This window comes from Nansenia antarctica (genome assembly GCF_963989245.1).
Source record: "Nansenia antarctica genome assembly, chromosome: 6".
Taxonomy (NCBI): Eukaryota; Metazoa; Chordata; class Actinopteri; order Argentiniformes; family Microstomatidae; genus Nansenia; species Nansenia antarctica.
The window spans coordinates 69,414,208-69,435,037 of NC_137676.1; the positions used below are offsets into that span (position 1 = coordinate 69,414,208).

A 20,830-nucleotide genomic window follows, 5' to 3' on the forward strand; every position below is an offset into this window, starting at 1 on the left:
TAAAAACATTAGTGTCTTGTCTGTAGCCTATATTGCACTTTGGGTTACTGACCTTTACATTAAGCAAAGTTATTACCTAAAACAATGCATGTATTGAGCTAGAGTTCAACTACTTTATTGAAACAATCTACCGCCATATAGTCCATGGCCTGTTGTTAAAGCTATTTGATTTAGCAAAGCGTTTTTTATTTATATTATTTATTATTTTGTATTATTACTTATTCATTTTGCACATGTATATGTATAGGCCTGGCTGATTTAGAAAACATAAAATAAAATTTGCAAAAGAAAACTTTTCCCCCCGCTTTTTTTGTATCCGATTAATCAAAAAATAATCCAGCAGATTAATCGATTATCAAAATAATCGTTAGTTGCAGCCCTAGTCCTGTCTGATAACATGTCATCATTGTGTAACGTCCTGTCTGATGACATGTCATCATTGTGTAACGTCCTGTCTGATAACATGTCATCATTGTGTAACGTCCTGTCTGATAACATGTCATCATTGTGTAACGTCCTGTCTGATAACATGTCATCATTGTGTAACGTCCTGTCTGAACATGTCATCAAATTGCTCCAGACTGCTTGTCATCCCGGATGACATTGGCTGACTGCCAGTTTAGGACAGAATGCTTCAGAGCATAACAAATCATATTATTATGACGTCATATTGTTTGTTATATTTAAATATATGGGTTAGGGTTAGAGAGGTTTTAGGTTTTATTTCATTTCTAACATTTCCCCATGCTAGTTATCCGGTATGACATGTTGTGAGTAAAGAGTCTAATAGCTCTTGACCTTTGTAAGGCAGTGAGGGTGTCCAGCATGTCAGTAACACTAGGCTATGCTACACCCTCAAAACATTTTCATATCATTTAATAAACAGAGATTAATAGATTCAATCAATGTTTTTTGATAAACATTTTCCTTATTTTCACTTCATAAAGGGGTTTGGACGTCACGTCATTGGGCCAGTTGCTTTTGGTCCCTTGAAAAGGAGGGGGCCACGTATTAAAGAGCTGTAACATCTAAACCATTCCTCCAACTTGGATCTGGATACCCTCAAATTAAAGAGGGTGTTTGACAGTCTGCACTTTAAGGCCATATTTATTCATTCTATGACTATAACTTGAATATGTTTTGGTAAACAACTAAAATAACAACAGTTCTGTCAAAGAGTCCAAATGGACCTAACTGTAGCTTGGCTACTGTTTTCCAATTCTGGACAAAGAAATGTTCAATGTTTTGATTACATTTCGTCACTCTGTTTTGATATTTTGATCATCTGTGTTGGTAGGATTCCCTGCATTGTGAACTGTCCATCTGGGCAGAGAGATGGAGGCTTCTGCTTACTCAGTGTCAGAGAGCCAGAGGACACACCTTGGGTCCCCTGATGCAGAGACAGAAGGACAGAACCACCGGAAGGACAATCTTATTAGGCTCCAGCCACCACCACCACCACCACCTCCCACCCACAGGAACCATCACTCTCCCAACATTAAAGAAGAGTACGACACACCGTGGGACAGGTTTCTACGGGACTTTATCAAAAACCAAAAGGCCAAAGATGAGATGCTCATAAGAGATACGTCAGGGTGTCACCTCTCTGAAGCAGCGAATGACATGGATAGTGACAGTAACGGCAGTTCAGAGGTCAAGTCTGGAGGTCAGGAGGTCAAGATCAAAGAGTGCTATGGTAGGAATTCCTCTCAGCAAAGGCCAACCACAGGCCGCGCTAGAGCTGACCAATCACATCCTGAGTCAGGTGGTCACAAGAGCAGCTCAGTGATTGGATTACAGGACCAGCAGAGAAGGATAGCGGCAGGGCAAACCTCTGAGCAAAGGAAACATAGTTGTGGTCATGAGAACATGCGCCAGTGCTACGTCCAGTGTGGGAAGAAACTAAACACGGCGGATATTGTGAAAATACAGCAGCGAATTAGAAGACCAGACCAACACCGTTGTGCTACAACTGATCAGTAAGTCACACATGCTGCTAACGCTAACACGTGCTGCTAACCCCTAACACATGCTGCTAACGCTAACACATGCTGCTAACGCTAACACATGCTGTGGATCCTGTCCACAAGTATCCTGTTCAATAATTCACCATAGGGTGCCAGGTGTACAGTATGCTAATGGTGGTCATTGAATTGATATGATGAGTCATACTGCAGGTAGGGATGGGACGATTATCGTGTTTATCGTTAATCGCGATAAAAACACCCGCGATAACTTTATCGTGGAGAATTTTAATTAGTTGAATAATCGTCATAATCGTTTTTTGTTTTTTTTTATTATTATTATTTTTAAATGACTGGACTTTTTAAATAGGCACTACATTTTATAAACACTGCTTTGTCTGACTGGTGGTCCCCAGCTGATGACCCAGTTAGGCCCACATAGGTGTTCAGTGAGGTGTCACAGCACACCTGTTCTAAAGGCACTGTTGGAGGTGCGTCAGGCAGCAATGCCCAGCAGGAGTACCATCACCTGTATCATGATTTGATCTGTCTGTTTTTATTGTATGTATTAATGTATGTGACCTATGTGTGTTTTTTTTTTTTGTTGTTAATATTTTTATTGAGTTTCACAGAGACATGTACACAACAGGACATAACAACAACAACTAGTATCCGTGGGGGAGGTTATTGTCCCATTAATAGTAGAAAACTAGTTTTGCACTTTGTTATGCACATTGTCCATAAACAATAACAGAAAATGTTCTTTCTCTTTTTTTTATTTTTTAACAAACTAACAAACAAAGACAAACAAAACAAAACAAAAACAAAGACAAACAAAACAAAACAAAAACAAAAAAACAGGGGGGGAGGAGGCCATGTCACATATCAGAAATAAACAGAAAAGAAAATGACAACAAATGCCATAATATATGGGGGGATCACCCCCATCGGAGACAGCATCCATGTCTTACAGTCCTAAACACAGCGGCAGCACAACACCAGCACAGTAAATAATATTGTGACCCATACATTGTAGATCTGTTACACATTAGTCTTGTGTACTTTCTTGAGTGTAATCCACCAAACCTTTCATTACAATGGCAGCCAGTCTGGTACCAATATAATCTAAGAACGGAGACTAAATCTTATAGAATGTCTTTATCTTACACTTATACCTATATGTCAGATATTCCATAGGAATCATATCAAAAATTACCTTGTGCCATCCAGCTATTGTAGGCGGTTTGCAGTCTATCCATTTCAGCAATATATTTTTCCAAGTTGGGGAGTAATCTGCAAACGTTGTAGTAGTCTAAATTGCGTTTCCTTCGTCCTATTACAGATTGAGATGTCGTTTGCCGATTGCCATATTAGTGACCAAGTTGCTGCATCAGTATTAATGTTCAGGTCATTATTCCAGTCTTTGGGCGTAAATGCAGGTTTGCCTTTATCATATTTCGAAAGTGCTCTATACCCAAGCCCCAGAATGCCTCTCGTCTTTCCAGCGGAGAGGGTTGGTGACAGAGGCCAGTGTCTTTTTGGCTATTTAAAAAACTTTGTATCTGAAGGTATCTGAAAAACTCATTTCGTGGTAGGTCATATTTCTTACATAATTGGTCAAATGAAAGTAGTATTTCCGTGTCATATAAATGTCTGATAGTAACCATCCCTTTGCTGTCCCACCGCTTGAAACCCCTATCCGTGGCACCAGGGGAGAAGTCTATGTTGCCCCAAACTGGCGAGAGGGAGGATGTAATAATCGTATGTTATAAATAAATAGTAATATAATTGAGATTTCTCACATGAGCCGCGCGCGAATATCCTCACCGAAATTTGTCTCGCGCGATTGTTCAGCATGCATGGGTAACGTGACTGTCAAGTCAGCCTTGTCAGTCAGTCACTAACGTATGCTAGCCTTCTCACCATGGCTGCATCGGCCCCGTGTCCATTGCCTCACCTTTCCAGGGTTGCACGCAGGCTTCTATGCATACCTACAACTAGTGTTCCTTCAGAGAGAGTGTTTAGTGCCAGTGGGCACATACATAGGGCAGAAAAAGTGAACATGTTGACATTTTTGCACTTTAACCTATCTTGAAGCTTTCAAGTCTCTAAGCCACAAGGCTAGCACTCAGTTTGATGACAGAAAAGTGTCAGTGTTCAAGTTTTGTTTGACAGTATTTTTTTCCTTTATTTATGCAGTGATACCTTATAATTTATCATTACCTTATTTAAGATTTTATTAAAGATTTTTTTTTTGTCAAGATGTTTTTAAAATGATGTTAATGTTATTAACATGATTCAATAAAAATACAACAAAATCTAAGTTAAAGTGATTACAGTGTGTTTTATTGGCATTCTAAAAAAAAGTTTTTAAAAAAATATAAATTCTCGCGATAATATCGTGGATCGCGATTATTTTGCCCACGATAATCGTGACATGACATTTTCTAATCGTCCCACCCATAACTGCAGGTGCATGACTATAATCATACTGCAGGTGCATAAGTCCATTTGTAATTGTATTAGCTCAGTATTTACACATTTCAACTAGGGATTCTCCGATCTGGATTTTTGGGGCCGATACCGATCACCGATTTTTTTCCTCAAGATCAACCGATACCGATTTTTTTAAAAATACATAACTGTAGGCCTACTGACTGGATAGCCTACATATTTTTAGCTTTTTAGACAAAAGTTTTGATCCATTAGGCACCAAGCAAACGCAGACCCATTTTTATGGCATAGTAAAGGTCTGGCCTATCACCCAGTTAGGGCCTGAAGCCCAAGTCAGTCGATATGGCTGTATAAAAGACATCATAAACGTGGCCTTCATGGTTTACATACTGTTACGTCCTCCTATGTTTTCTGTTCAGTTATCTGTCTTCCCCAGGAAAAAAAAGAAAAGAAAAAAAAAGATCGTTTTTTGCGATCAGCCATTTTTGCCGATCACCGATCGAGTCATTTGGAGTGAAATCGGCCGATTTAAATCGGTGGCCGATAAATCGGAGCATCCCTAATTTCAACAATAGCTTAACAGTTATTAAAGGGCAGTTGGTAATTAAACAGTTGGTAGTTAAAGGGCAGTAGGTAATTAAACAGTTGGTAATTAAACAGTTGGTAGTTAAAGGGCATTTGGTAATTAAACAGTTGGTAATTAAACAGTTTGTAATTAAAGGGCAGTTGGTAATTAAACAGTTGGTAGTTAAAGGGCAGTTGGTAATTAAACAGTTGGAAATTAAACAGTAGGTAGTTAAAGGGCAGAACTATAAGCACGTCTAACAGATGAATGTCATGTATGATAAGGCAGCAAGCTGTCTTGGAAGGGAGCTGCCAGTCAAACGTGCAAAGGCCACGCCCACACAGCCTCGGAACTGTCTGACCAGGAAGTAGAGCTTAACTAGAAGATTATTTTCATAGTTTATTATGTGTTAACATTTTTCCTGGACACAAAATACATTTGGAACCATTTAATGTTTACTTTCCAGACCCTTTAATTACAGCAAATGCCATCAGTAATATTATTATTGCATTTGCAGGACAGTCAGTCTAGATGGGAGTTCAGTGAACTGTTTGTCTGTCATGTCTAATCGACCTGCGTTGTTTCTGCCTCCAGTGTTTCCAGCCGCAGGTCCTCTTCAGCTCATGTAACCATGGTAACCATGTATGAACCAGAGTCCACAGAGTCCCCCGGATCTGGCTGTGGTTCTCCAGCCCTGAAAAGCCCACATTGGGGTCCAGAGATGGTGGCAGTGAAGCTGGAGGAAGAGGATGTAGAGGAGAATGGTGTGATGGTGAAAGAAGAGGATGGAGGAGACCAAAGGAAGGAGGAGGGAGTGATGGTGAATCAAGAGGACAGAGGAAGAGTGGAGATGAAAGACAGTGAGATGGATGGTAAGTCTTTGTTATTGGTGAGTGTCATTGCACTGTTGTAAAACCAATGCTGCCAATAAGTCAGTCAGTACCTGCATCGTCTGACAGTCCTGCTCTCTCCCGCTGTGTGGGGTTGATATATCAGGGCTAGTTCCCCAATCTAACCCAGTCCTGGACTACAGGACAGCCACATGTAAACACCGTTATCCCCAATCTAACCCAGTCCTGGACTACAGGACAGCCACATGTAAACACTTTTATCCAAAGTGACTTACTACATTTGTCTAAAGTAAGTGAATCAGTTTACAAAATTGGGGAATAAAACATAATAAAAACAGACAAGAGAGAAATATAATAGAAAATCAATTTTAGGAATAGCAACTGCACTCTTCTGCTCTCTACTGCACTCTACTGCTCTCTACTGCTCTCTACTGCCCCCTACTGCCCCCTACTGCCCCCTACTGCCCCCTACTGCTCTCTACTGCTCTCTACTGCCCCCTTCTGCACTCTACTGCTCTCTACTGCCCCCTACTGCTCTCTACTGTCCCCTACTGCTCTCTACTGCCCCCTGCTGCTCTCTACTGCCCCCTATTGCTATCTACTGCTCTCTACTGCCCTCTACTGCCGCCTACTGCCCTCTACTGCTCTCTACTGCCCTCTACTGCTCTCTACTGTCCTCTACTGCCCCCTACTGCTCTCTACTGCACTCTACTGCCCTCTACTGCTCTCTACTGCCCGATACTGCTCTCTACTGCCCCCTGCTGTCCTCTACTGCTCTCTACTGCTCTCTACTGCCCTCTACTGCCCTCTACTGCACTCTACTGCACTCTACTGCTCTCTACTGCTCTCTACTGCTCTCTACTGCCTTCTACTGCTCTCTACTGCTCTCTACTGCCCTCTACTGCCCTCTACTGCCCTCTACTGCCCTCTACTGCTCTCGACTGCCTTCTACTGCTCTCTACTGCCCTCTACAGCTCTCTACTGCCCCCTACTGCTCTCTACTGCACTCTACTGCCCTCTACTGTCACACAATTATTCAGAGCTTTGAACGAGTTTATTAACACCCGAACAGCCGTGGGTGGGGTCATTAACACTAGAACAGCCATGGCTTGGGTCATTAACACTAGAACAGCCATGGGTGGGGTCATTAACACTAGAACAGCCACGGGTGTGGTCATTAACACTAGAACAGCCATGGGTGGGGTCATTAACACTAGGAACAGCCATGGGTGGGGTCATTAACACTAGAACAGCCATGGGTGGGGTCATTAACACTAGAACAGCCATGGGTGGGGCCATTAACACTAGAACAGCCATGGGTGGGGTCATTAACACTAGAACATCCATGGGTGGGGTCATTTGACCTAGTGTTTCCAGCCGCAGGTCCTCTTCAGCTCATGTAACCATGGTAACCATGTATGAACCAGAGTCCACAGAGTCCCCCGGATCTGGCTGTGGTTCTCCAGCCCTGAAAAGCCCACATTGGGGTCCAGAGATGGTGGCAGTGAAGCTGGAGGAAGAGGATGTAGAGGAGAATGGTGTGATGGTGAAAGAAGAGGATGGAGGAGACCAAAGGAGGGAGGAGGGAGTGATGGTGAATCAAGAGGACAGAGGAAGAGTGGAGATGAAAGACAGTGAGATGGATGGTAAGTCTTTGTTATTGGTGAGTGTCATTGCACTGTTGTAAAACCAATGCTGCCAATAAGTCAGTCAGTACCTGCATCGTCTGACTGTCCTGCTCTCTCCCGCTGTGTGGGGTTGATATATCAGGGCTAGTTCCCCAATCTAACCCAGTCCTGGACTACAGGACAGCCACATGTAAACACTGTTATCCCCAATCTAACCCAGTCCTGGACTACAGGACAGCCACATGTAAACACTTTTATCCAAAGTGACTTACTACATTTGTCTAAAGTAAGTGAATCAGTTTACAAAATTGGGGAATAAAACATAATAAAAACAGACAAGAGAGAAATATGATAGAAAATCAATTTTAGGAATAGCAACTGCACTCTTCTGCTCTCTACTGCACTCTACTGCACTCTACTGCTCTCTACTGCCCCCTACTGCTCTCTTCTGCACTCTACTGCTCTCTACTGCCCCCTACTGCTCTCTACTGCCCCCTACTGCTCTCTACTGTCCTCTACTGCCCCCTACTGCTCTCTACTGCCCCCTGCTGCTCTCTACTGCCCCCTACTGCTATCTACTGCTCTCTACTGCTCTCTACTGCTCTCTACTGCTCTCTACTGCCCTCTACTGCTCTCTACTGCCCCCTACTGCCCCCTACTGCTCTCTACTGCCCGATACTGCTCTCTACTGCCCCCTGCTGTCCTCTACTGCTCTCTACTGCTCTCTACTGCTCTCTACTGCCCTCTACTGCTCTCTACTGCTCTCTACTGCCCTCTACTGCCTTCTACTGCTCTCTACTGCCCTCTACTGCCCTCTACTGCCCTCTACTGCCCTCTACTGCCCTCTACTGCACTCTACTGCCCCCTACTGCTCTCTACTGCTCTCTACTGCCCTCTACTGTCACACAATTATTCAGAGCTTTGAACGAGTTTATTAACACCCGAACAGCCGTGGGTGGGGTCATTAACACTAGAACAGCCATGGGTTGGGTCATTAACACTAGAACAGCCATGGGTGGGGTCATTAACACTAGAACAGCCACGGGTGGGGTCATTAACACTAGAACAGCCACGGGTGGGTTCATTAACACTAGAACAGCCATGGGTGGGGTCATTAACACTAGAACAGCCATGGGTGGGGTCATTAACACTAGAACAGCCATGGGTGGGGTCATTAACACTAGAACAGCCATGGGTGGGGTCATTTGACCTAGTGAGTAAAAATAAATTCTACCTTTGAAGTCGATAACATTTCAGGACCCTCCTTTCATGACTTTTCCGAGATAAGTGCGTTCTACCACCCAGTATCCTGACATGTTCTAAATCTACCTAGTATAAAGCTATTTCTATAACAGGTTTTACCCCAGTTACATACGTAGTAGTGATAGGATATTATATGTCTATGTACAGCTGGGTTTCCGTTAACCGGCAATTACCGGTCTTTGTCCGGTAAATTTGGTTGAAGTCCGACATATTGAAAAGTCGTCGGACATATTGTCCGGTGAAAATAATTCCCTTTGAATACAATTCGCTAAAGTTCACATTCTGATTCCTTCTATTTTAAAAAAGACGAATATATAGGCTATGTATTTCTTTTATTATGATATGATTTGACACCGGCATGATGATGACTCCTAATGTGTAGGCCGGCCTATGCGAAACAGCGCACAGGTGCCACATGGGATTGATGCCAGATGGGATTACAGCTTAACCAGTCTATTACCGCTTAAACACAGTAGCCCATTCGGCGGTAACCCATGCCTATCTGGCAACCCTGCCAACCCGTCCACCATAGTAATACGGTTTCTTGATTTCCCATCTATGGGTGCGTTCGTAAACACGCTCTGGAAATCCGATCAGCACTCGCGGAACGCCTCTCGTCCAATCGAACGACTCGGTCGCTCTGTGACATCGAAGCCAGCGTGCGCTCCGGCGCTCTCAGAGCGTGTTTACGAACGCACCCCTAGAAGTTTCTAGCCAGCTAGCTGAAGCTGCTACACACACTAGAGCCATGGCGACCGAACGGCAAGTTAAACAACATACTATAAAAGTTACATTGTTTTACTCATTACTCATACATTTGTTGTCATTCAGTTATACAGTTATGTTCTTCCCATTGTCATACTCCCGAGCTAAACGAAATGCCTTCCCAACCAGCAAGACTTATAGAAATGACGTTGTTTTATTGATTTAAAAAAAAAAGGGTAAAACTGGAAAGAGAAAATAGAAAACTCACATTAATCCCAAACAATTTAACAAACTTCAGTTAACGTAATGTGGAGTCCGTTCATTGATCGATGCTGTCTGTTCAGTTCCCAGTGAGGCGCCCGTTCAGCGCTGGACCCGTTCAGCGCTGGATTTGACGCATGTCATAGCGCGCATCCGTCAAATCATGTTATATTATTATATATTATATAGCTCGCATCTAATCGTATCGGATGAGAAATAGACATTAAATGGCATATATAGGCCGCTACACAACAGTAATCACCGCGACAAACAGCTATATTAGATTTGGAGAAAAAAAAAACATGATTTTGCAAAAAAAAAAAAAATATATATTTTAATATGATGACCGGAATATATCACGTTTGTCCGGTAAATCGAATTCTTCCCGGACACGATGTCCGACGGCAAATTTTTCTAACGGAAACACTGATGTACAGACAGTTATGAATGATAAACTGTACAGTAGGTCTCGCTATAGCTATCGCAGCAAAGTACTTGCAGTAGCCTACATTTGATTATGTCTGTAATCCTCAACGGATTTTCATGGAACATGGAACGAATACAATTTTATTCATGATACAGTATATGTGTATAAAGTGTATTTATGATACAGTATATAATGTATATACATTTTCAAATATTATTTTATTTTATTTTTTTTCTTATAATGATAATCAACCTCTTCTGCATCATATGTGCAGCCACTCCCCGTGATAATCTGACCGTAATCCTGTATGGTGGTACGATGCTTGTAGGAGGTGCAGAGGTTTATCTATTTATTTATGTTTATTTTATTATTATTATTATTTATTTTGTTTATATATTATTTATGAGGACATACTTAGATAGAGAACACTTTAATTCATATATTTGTATTCATTGCCTATTATCTTGTTAAATGTTGATATTTATCTATTTTTTTCTTTCTTAACTCTTTGACTGCCAGCCATGTTCAGAGCGGAGAGCTCCACACTGCCAGACTTTTGGGGCATTTTCGCTGAACTTTGAAGACCCACCAAATATTGACTTTTCGGACTACATAAACATTGAACATATCTACCAAAACTTTAGACTCTCTTCTTTCATCAGAAAAAGAAAGTTTGTTTCTAGCCTCTTTGAGTGTTTGGAAATCGGCCGTAGAACATAGGGTGGTTTCAGCAAAAACACCTGATTTTGACCAATAAACAGAGAAAACGAGCTTTTTCTGCAGAACTTTTATTTTTATTTTTTTTTCTGCACTTTTTCTGTATCATCCGACTCTGAACTGTTTGAAGAGTCGCGCGATGGCCGCGATGCTCCGCAATGCTCCGCGTCGCAATGCTCCGCGCCGCGTTTGGCACATACCCTGATCCGTTTCGCCATTACTACAACCCACAGCAAGCCACTTCCTTCTCCAGGCTTTTATCGAACTACTGCCCCCATCTGGGACCGAAATACATTACACCCAAGTCTGAAATTCACTCGCTAGGTGTAGAACATGTCAATAACGCGATCCCCGCGAAAAATAAAAATGTTTCTATAAGACGCCAATTGGCGTCTTTGGCAGTCAACGTTACTATTCTATAAGACGCCAATTGGCGTCTTTGGCAGTCAATGAGTTAATATCCTAATGCTGTATGTAAAGCACTTTGAATTGCCCTTGTTGTATAAAATGTGCTATACAAATAAACGTTCCTATGTAACCCTGTATATGTTCCTATTCTTACAGACCAGCAGAGCTCCAACCCAGGTTCAGACAGCGAGCCCAGCTCCACCACACCAGGAAACCATCAACAACACAGGAGCTCGAGGCAGAAGAATCACCTTAAAACACACCCACAGACTTACACCGGAGAGAAACCATACCACTGCTCCCAGTGTGGGAAGAGGTTCAATCAAGCAGGAAATCTAAAGATGCATCAGAGAATACACACAGGAGAGAAACCATACCACTGCTCCCAATGTGATAAGAGTTTCAGTAAAGCAGGACACCTGAAGACGCATCAGAGAACACACACAGGAGAGAAACCATACCACTGCTCCCAGTGTGGGAAGAGTTTTAGTGAAGCAGGAAGTCTAAAGATTCACCAGAGAATACACACCGGAGAGAAACCACACCACTGCTTCCAGTGTGAGAAGAGTTTTAATGTAGCAGGACACCTAAAGAGGCATCAGAGAACACACACAGGAGAGAAACCATACCACTGCTCCCAGTGTGGGAAGATGTTCAATACAGCAGGAAACCTAAAGAGGCATCAGAGAACACACACAGGAGAGAAACCATACCACTGCTCCCAGTGTGGGAATATGTTCAATACAGCAGGAAATCTAAAGATGCATCAGAGAATACACACCGGAGAGAAACCATACCACTGCTCCCAGTGTGGGAAGAGTTTCAATCGATCAGAAAGTCTAAAGATTCACCAGAGAATACACACCGGGGAGAAACCATACCACTGCTCCCAATGTGATAAGAGTTTCAGTACAGCAGGAGATCTAAAGATTCATCAGAGATTACACACAGGAGAGAAACCATACCACTGCTCCCAGTGTGGGAAGAGTTTCAATCAATCAGGAGGTCTAAAGATTCACCAGAGAATACACACCGAGGAGAAACCATACCACTGCTCCCAATGTGATAAGAGTTTCAGTACAGCAGGACATCTAAATGTTCATCAGAGAATACACACAGGAGAGAAACCATACCACTGCTCCCAGTGTGGGAAGAGTTTCAATCAATCAGGAGGTCTAAAGATTCACCAGAGAATACACACCGGAGAGAAACCATACCACTGCTCCCAGTGTGGGAAGAGTTTTAGTGAAGGAGGACATCTAAAGAAGCATCAGAGAACACACACAGGAGAGTAACCATACCACTGCTCTGAAACGATCGTAGCTCTACGTCGGGTATTACCTACTGGTTATGCTGAGTTATTACAGGCATGTGAGCCGCACTGCCTATACTGTAATTCATGCGAAGTGAATGTGGCTCGTAATAAAATTAACGATGTTGTTATCAGCCGAGAAAATGAGTTAAGAAATTATTTTCTTTTACAACTTGTGTACAAGCATTTGCCTGGTTAGTAATCAAACGTTAAATCACCCTTCTCTGCCCTTTCCCGCTTCCAGACGAACGCCTACCCTATATTTGAGCACTTGGCTTAATTCAGCCGCTTTTCTTTGAGCCGCTATTCACCTGCGTTCAATTTAAAGTATATTTGGTATTTATAGAAGGAAGCACGTACGCAATGTTAAACAAGCGCAGCTCGTTTTATAAATTATGCTTACGTCCGTTTAGAAAAATGTCCTCATGTGAAAGTCAGAGATGACGTTCAAGTACCTTTTTATAAATGAGGCCCCAGGGGTGGCCAACCAGTTGGAGACTAAGAGCCCCAAAGAATTGTTGGGGTACCAGAAAGAGCCACAAAGAGTACAGAATAGGGGGGTTGAGGGGGGTTTCAAATCAGTTGTGCAATTAGGGCTGTCCCAAACGACTATTTTTCGAACGAATCGATTAGTCGATTAGTCTAACGACTAATTTAACGATATTTTTTTTACTGTTCGATAAAAAAATAAAAATACAATAATAATATTATCATGTGTAGGCCCCTTAATTTCCACCTCACTGCTATGTTTAGCCAACTTGAATGCCAACATGGCCATTTAGAAGTCTGTCCATTACCACAACACATAGCTAGCTAGTAGCTACATAGCTAGCTAACGTTATTCTCGCTGCTATGTTATGATTAGCTAAATTGATGCTAACGTAGCATGCGAGCTACGAGCTAGATAACGTACAGTAGGTGCGAGCACCACAATGACAATAGGCTACCGTAGCTAGCCAGCTACATAGCTAACGTTACTAACACCAGAAGACAAGACATACAAACTGTGGTGAGCTACATTGCTTGTGTAACATTAGCTAGTAGCTATCCATTTTTCACTCATACACGGCCGGAAAAGTGAACAGAAATACAACGGTGACTTACGGTGGTGCTATCTTGCGGCTGTCTTCACAAAGAGCTCCAGGATGCTTTCGCTTGAGGTGCTCGTTCATTGCAGACGTACTGCTGTGATAGGCCATTTCATTTTTGCTTATTTTTTTTTAAATCCTAAATTGTTTTTAATTTACGACGCACCGACGCACATTACGCAAGTCGACGAATCGTAACAGCCCTATGTGCAATAGTCTATTTTGGTGAGTTGTTTCTATACAATTGACTTATATTACATTAAGGTAATGAATAAAGGAGACAGCTACAGTATGTATGTAGTAATCTACATCTTTCCTAGCAGGTGAACCTGGTTCAATCTCCTTAGAAACAAAACATTACAGATTTAGCTATTCTCAACTCTAAATCAACTGCACTGTTAAAACACTAGTATTTTAAGACCTCACCTGTGTCCTGTACTTGTCTCTGCTGCCCTTTGACCAAAAAAGCTCCTTATGTCCATTTTCCTTTTTCTCACTGGCATATTTTTGTTACAGCTCACCTATTACAAGTGAGACGACTGACTATCAAAAACATGCTTGCACACACACATATAACTTACTCACACACAAGTTAGTGTTACTGGCCCCAATTTGGTGCAATTATTACAGAAATTATTGAGAATAGAGACATGGTTGACATTAAACTAGCTGTTGTTGTACCCTTTAACATTCGCTAACTAGCTTGTTACAGTTAGCTTCACAATCGCGGGTGACGTTAGGTCGGGTTTTTCACTAAAATAAAATTTAATTCGAACATATTTGTACTGACACAACATGACATGAACTTGTTCATTAATATATTACATTTGAACCAACAGTATTATGGCGTTTATACAGTTTGTTTAACCCACCTGAATGAATGAGAATCGTGGACAAGGTTTTAACATTAACGTTACTCATGGCTTGTTTATTGAGGAACCGATGTCCCGCTCCAGTGTTGCCAGATTGGGCTACTTTTGGTCACTCTGGACGGGTGGATTCGGCAGCTTTTAGACTGGTTGGGCTTGAAATTGTCAATCCCGTCTGGCAACCCTGCGCTCCACTACAGCGCCTGGCTGGGGGGGGGTGAGATGGAGCCGGGAGGATGTTGAGTTACCGTTGTGGATAAAATCACCAACATGACAACACGTGTTTCAGATCCAATTTTCAGGGGATTTTTTTTTATGCAGGTATGGCGAGTGCCATGAATTGGTAAAACAAAACGACGGCTATTGAGACACAGCGAGCGAGCCACACACACTTTTAATGAATGGATTAAAGAGCCGCACACAGACAGGCAAAATAAAATTGCGTACGTACTAAAGTCTATAAATACCAAATATACTTGAGAATGAGCTTTGTATTTACGCCCTGAGATAGTGGCTCAATTATAGCGGCTGAATTAAGCCAAGTGAGCGGGAGAGGGCAGAGAAGGGTGGCTTCTCTGTAAGTTGCATTTGTAGTGAGGCTGATAGGCATAACAATTGTGCATTTTATGACTAAAGCATGAAACTTTCTACAGTGTTTCTATAGACTGTAAACATTTTTAGACGTGGAACCACTTCAGATTTGACCTCTGGCGTCAGGTAGACTAAAGGTAGACACTAATTTTCAGGAGTAAAATATTTCTGCAAATCATTCTAGAATTTTGCTGTGCAATCTAGAATTTCCATTAACTGCAATGTATAATGTCTGCTTGAGTGCATTATGACATCAAATGGAATATTTAGGATGTATGCAACATTCTTAGAACATGGAAGCAATTTACCATGAGAGGAAGGGGGTTGTGGACTCATTTACCACTGGTACAGGGTTGGAAAACCCTGTGATCATCAACCTTGTGATCAACCCTATGATCATTCTATAGTATAATATGATATATTGTGGTGATTCACATTAAGTTAATAGGAGAGACATTCACCAAGGAGTGTTGGTACCTTTAAGAGTGGGGGTTAAAGGGGCAAGGGTTTCCGGTTCCGGGTGATGTTATTGTTGTTGTCACTGAGTGTATGTTTGGCATGTATCAGAAAGTGAGGAGAAGTAAACGACCTCGACTGCAACCTCCGTCTGTCGTCTCATTGTTACAACTCCCACAATATGATCTTTCTAAGGAAAAAATAAATAACGTTTAAAAAAAAGAACATAGTATTTTTTTTTCACTTTATTATTAAAAAAATTCATTTTGATCATTCTATGATCATTCTATAGTATAATATGATATATTATTATCATTCTAAGAAAAAAAAAAGTTTTAAAAAGTTTTTTAAAAGGATGGATATATTAATAATGGGTAAGGGAAACATGAAAATCTGCGAAGTAAATCGTTACCAAAAATGTTCTTCACCAATGTGTTTCTAAAGGTGTGTAATAACATGTACTAAAAGGTTGAAATTCAACTCATGTGGGAAACCTCATAAAAAAAACTGCTCAAAGTTGGGGTACCGATAACCGATTTTCGAAAATTCGAAAATGCTTAAATTGGACTTGAGTAACTTTTGAGGGGTCAAACTAGGCATTTTTCATTTATTTGTCACCAAGACCACTTCCTGGTAGAGAAACTGCCAAATGTTTCCATTTCCATATACATTTATTTAAATAAGCTGCATAATACTCAGAGCAAATACTGATCCACCATAGGTCAAATGCTTCAGGAGTCAATGTCTTAGTCTTCTTCAACAACATCATGAATACCATTCTTGCATGTAATGCCTTTACAAACTCCACATGCTGAGATGCACTTGACAGCATTTTTCTTGCAGCTGCATCGCCGGTTGCTGCAATCTCCATTACAATTGCAGCTTGTGAACTGGAGTAGCTCGTCAGGAGCCATGGGGTCTAAGGTTGGAACTGGCTCATAACCATGAACACCTAATGTCCATCCATAGTCACTGGCGTCCAGAGACATGCTCTGTAGAAGGATCCAGTCCCGGGTCTGTAGGTAGGCACGGAGAGAATGCTGTGCAGCTGCACCCTCTGTTGGAGGTAGAGTTTCTGGTTTGATCAGCCCAGCCGCTGCCTTTCGCGAGAACATGTTGTATCGAATTGCACCCAGAGTAGTACCTGGCCCATGGTGAATGTACTGGAAGATCCTAGTACCAGCCTGAATCACTGCATCCTTGGTAGCGTGTATGTCAAGGAAGATGTCCATATGTTCGTCGATGTCCCCTGCACAAAACCTGTAAAAGAATGCACTTCAAGGTTTGTTTCAGATATTTCAATATACAAATATTTCATTATGATATAATATTATTATTATTATTACCTGTCAAACAGAGTTGTTTTCCCATGGCCAGCGATAGCAGAAACCGTATCACACCCAGTGAAGGCGTGACAAAAGAGCAGGTAGCGTCTCTTTCTATCTGAGAGAGCTTCTCGGATCCTCTTGACATCATAAGAGCCCTTCGATGTGGTTAAGAAGAGTGAGTGGGTGGTTGGTGCTTGAGCTATGGTGCACCAGCATTGCCAGCACGTCTGCGTCTTCTGCCCGCAACTGAAAATAGAAGAAGATATGCAATGCATGTTCAACTATGTGAAAATGTATAAAAATAGTCAAAACTCTTCTTTTAAAGTAGTCATAGCTAATGCAAGTAAAATACCTACACAAATGTTACTGACCTCAAAAGAGCCATCTGTAGCAGCAGCCAATGCCTCTCTCACAATCGAAGTGTCAGCATCATTGTCACTCTGCTCCACGGTGATGTGAATTTTTCTGAATGTTAAAGAGGGGAGGTGAATGAGCTCACTCTTGTTATGAGTGTTGTCCAAGAACTTCGCTCTTGGTGTCCAGTGTATCATATCCGGTCGAATCTGGAGGTCACAGCATGACTTCTTGGTACGTCGGATGTGGTCATGATCTTTTGGCGATCTGTTATAGCCATCAAAGACCACAATGATCCTTTGAGAGTTACGGCCAAGACACTGCACGTAGCTTAGGTAACTGTTGCCAATCTCCTGCCAAGTCTGACCTTGTTCCCACGTCACCATGTAGAGAAGCCATCCACCATCAACCACCAAAGTGGAGCAGGGTTGGTTAGTGAGTTCAAGTGGATCAGTTAACTCCTTCAGGCTAGTCTTGGAAAAGCCTGCCTTGTTCGCCTTGTTCATTTTCTGATCTTTGTTACTGAAAAGGGACAATGGGACGGGAGTCAGCTCATACTCCAAGCTTGTCTCAACTGTCATATCCCGTTGGGCAAAAATGATCAGTCGGTTGAACAACTTGAGTGAGTCAAGGTGAATCTTCTTCTCGTTGATCTTGGGAATCTTTCTGAGTGATGACAGGGCTTGTACCTTTGACTTCACCTCCATGGTCGATGTCACTGACTGTCCATCCAGCTTAATCTGCATCTCTCTCCCTACTTCAGCTGCTCTCTCAGCATTGACTGGGTCATCTCCTGTGCTTGTGAATCCTGTAGAGAAAGATACAAGCATCTCCTTGTCTCGATCATGGTCGAATGGGTTGTTCTCCTCAAACCATTGGAGGGCAAGTTCAACTGCTTCAGCATCTCGCTTCATCTGTGTTTTGGCAAGGTCTCTGTGGGGTGGAGCATGTTCCTTGACATCTTCCTCCATGCACTGGTTGACATTGGAGAAGTGACTGAGGGTGAGCACCCAGCACTTGTGGGCAGAATCACTGTTTCTCATCCTCCCTCTGCTCAGTCCACCTTCTGATTTGGCTGCCTTCATTAATGTCTGCTCAATACAGATGTCACACCAGGTGCCAGACCAATCATGGCTGGAGTAACGGACAACATGGTTTCCATGGGCAGTGAAACTTTCTATGGTCTCTTTGTAAGCAGGCAACGTTTCAAGTTCCTTCATAAGTTGACAGTACAGCTGTGCACCTTTGGCATATTGATGATGGCCCGCAGCTGCAAAGATGTCCAGTATCCTGGTAGCAATGCAGGACAGGTGCCCCTTGTGGTCTGCAAGCCGCTCACTTCGGATGAAGGTCTTGATCACATCTACCATGTGGTGGTACTGCACCCAGAGTGTAGGCGTTCTTCCTCCTTCAGCGGGTCTTTTGAAGTTTTCTTCAAACCTATGTTCAAACAGTGCCACTACTGGATCTGTGTGTCGGGCTCCCATCTTACCATCAGCCACCTTCTCCATTAAGGTCCTCATTTCACCAAGCTCCTCCTCAGTGAAGGCATGTTTCATGATGTGCTGATAGATGGCTGCATCAATGAGGAGGTGGGCACGGATTGCCTTGTCAAAACACCCCCCATCCAGGATGTGGCTGGCTGTCGTACTCCCTGGATAAATCAGCTGGATCAGCTCTAGTAGTCCAGAATCCTCCATGATGTTACCCATGGATCCAAGGTAGGACTTCAGCAGGTGAAATCCGCCCAACCTCGGAATGACTGGTAGATTGCCCTGCTTTATGATGTCCACAGCCTTCAGCCAGATTGGAAGATCGAACGTTACTATAGTGACCCTGTCTGCAGAGAGCCGCATGCACTCTTTGAGAGTGGTGAAGATGGTGTTGTGGTCATTAGGGTCACCTTCGATGACTGGGAGGAAATCGATCTGCGTGCTCTGCTTAACATTATCTGCATGGATACTCTTCATCCAGCCATTCCAGTTGGAGTGTGGGAAGTCAGGATCCTGGGCTTTGATCACCCACCCTGCTGCCCAGAGTGTATCACCCGGTGTGAGGAGTGGCTGGTTGTGTGTCACAGAGGAGGAGAGCTCAGCGATGGGAAGAAACTTGATGGAGGTGATTCCTATCTATTTGGCAGGACCTGTGACCATACTGGATGCAGAACGATGCAAATACAACACAACATTTATGGACAGTGTGTACGCCGATAATATGCAAGGAATTTTTCCTGGATACATGGTGTACAGGTTTTTGCCCTTGCTTGCTTGCTTTGTGCCGGTGGTCCTGGCCTCCCCTGGGGGACCGCTGGGTACTGGTAAGCAAACTGGCTAGTAGTCGCTCTATTGGTAGAGGGCTGCAAGGGAATTTTTTCCTGGCTACATAGTATACAGGTTTTTTACTTTTGCCTGCTCGCGGCTCTGTCAGTATTGATTGATTGATTGACTGATTGACTGAACATTTTCATTGTGTGAAGCGCATTGAGTTGCATCTTGTAAGAAATGCGCTATACAAATAAAATTTGATTTGATTTGATTTATCTGTTTCCTGTTGGTAAATGGAAGAATCTTCACTTCAGCTCCCTTCAGGATCTTAGCTTTGTCAAGTGCCTTTAACTTCACCCTGTGGACAGCTGCTGTCGTCTGCGGATCTGGCAAAGGTGGTCCCGGAGGCGTCCTAACGATTCCCACCCGAGTTGGGGTAGACCACGCCCTCCGCCATGCCCGCCGCACGCCCAGCGGGCTCGACTCGCCGCCCCCAGGCTGCGTCCCTATGGAAACCGTGCTCCATCTCTTTCCTCGCTGCAAGATGTCGATGCAAGACTGCCATACTTATGCTGCGCCCGCGTAGGTTTCATTTATCAACGTTTCTAAAGTTAAAATATGAACTCCATGTGCATTGTGAATGAACTTATCCTAGTTGGAGACCAAAGTACATATTTGGGTCTTTCATTCATGATTTTGGTTATTTGATTAGATGCCTTGATGACTGAACGAGTTAGCTAGCCAGCTCGCTGTTGGTGAAGTTTAACGTTCGTTTACCTAAGGTCCGTTTTCCACAAATTACAAAATAGATCAGTCGTTCAAAGTGTAACTTAGGTTATAGGCTCCTACGTTTTGAACCTAACACTTCTCCTTGGTAATTTACAGACCATCAGTGAACCCCGTCACTGTCAGTAGCACTGGCCCTGGAGTCAGTACACCAAGGTAAAAATGTAACTTAATCTCACAAGATTGTGAGATTGATGTGTCATTAATGATTATTCATAACTGTCGCCTTTCAACTTTGTACTTATTACTTATTTGTACTTATTTCAGCCAGGTCAGTGTGTGCTCAGATGTCAGGGAAAACGTGGAGGAATATCCTCAATTGAAGGTATAACGTTAAAGTTTAGCAGGGCTTTTTCATGTACTGTAGCCTACTTGTCCTTCAGACAAGTGAACTCATCACAAGGAAAAAGTAATGTGTTCACACATAATGTAGGCTACAAAGTCAAGCCCTTCAAATTACATTGCTGTTAGCATGTAAATATGAAATATGATGACAGTTATGACCAGAGAAGACCGGATTGCTTATTGTTGAGTACTAG

General features: G+C 42.7%; 1 protein-coding gene across 1 annotated transcript in view; it reads left to right on the forward strand.

The window, feature by feature from the left end:
- Positions 1–7,329: 7,329 nt before the first annotated feature.
- Positions 7,330–20,830, forward strand: part of LOC308160889 (uncharacterized protein) — a gene marked incomplete at both ends in the record, with an annotated part of 70,390 nt that continues 56,889 nt past the window's right edge. The window contains one exon of the mRNA XM_080534822.1: positions 7,330–7,480. Coding sequence (XP_080390948.1) covers positions 7,330–7,480 — 151 coding nt within the window. The remainder of the gene's footprint in view (positions 7,481–20,830) is intronic.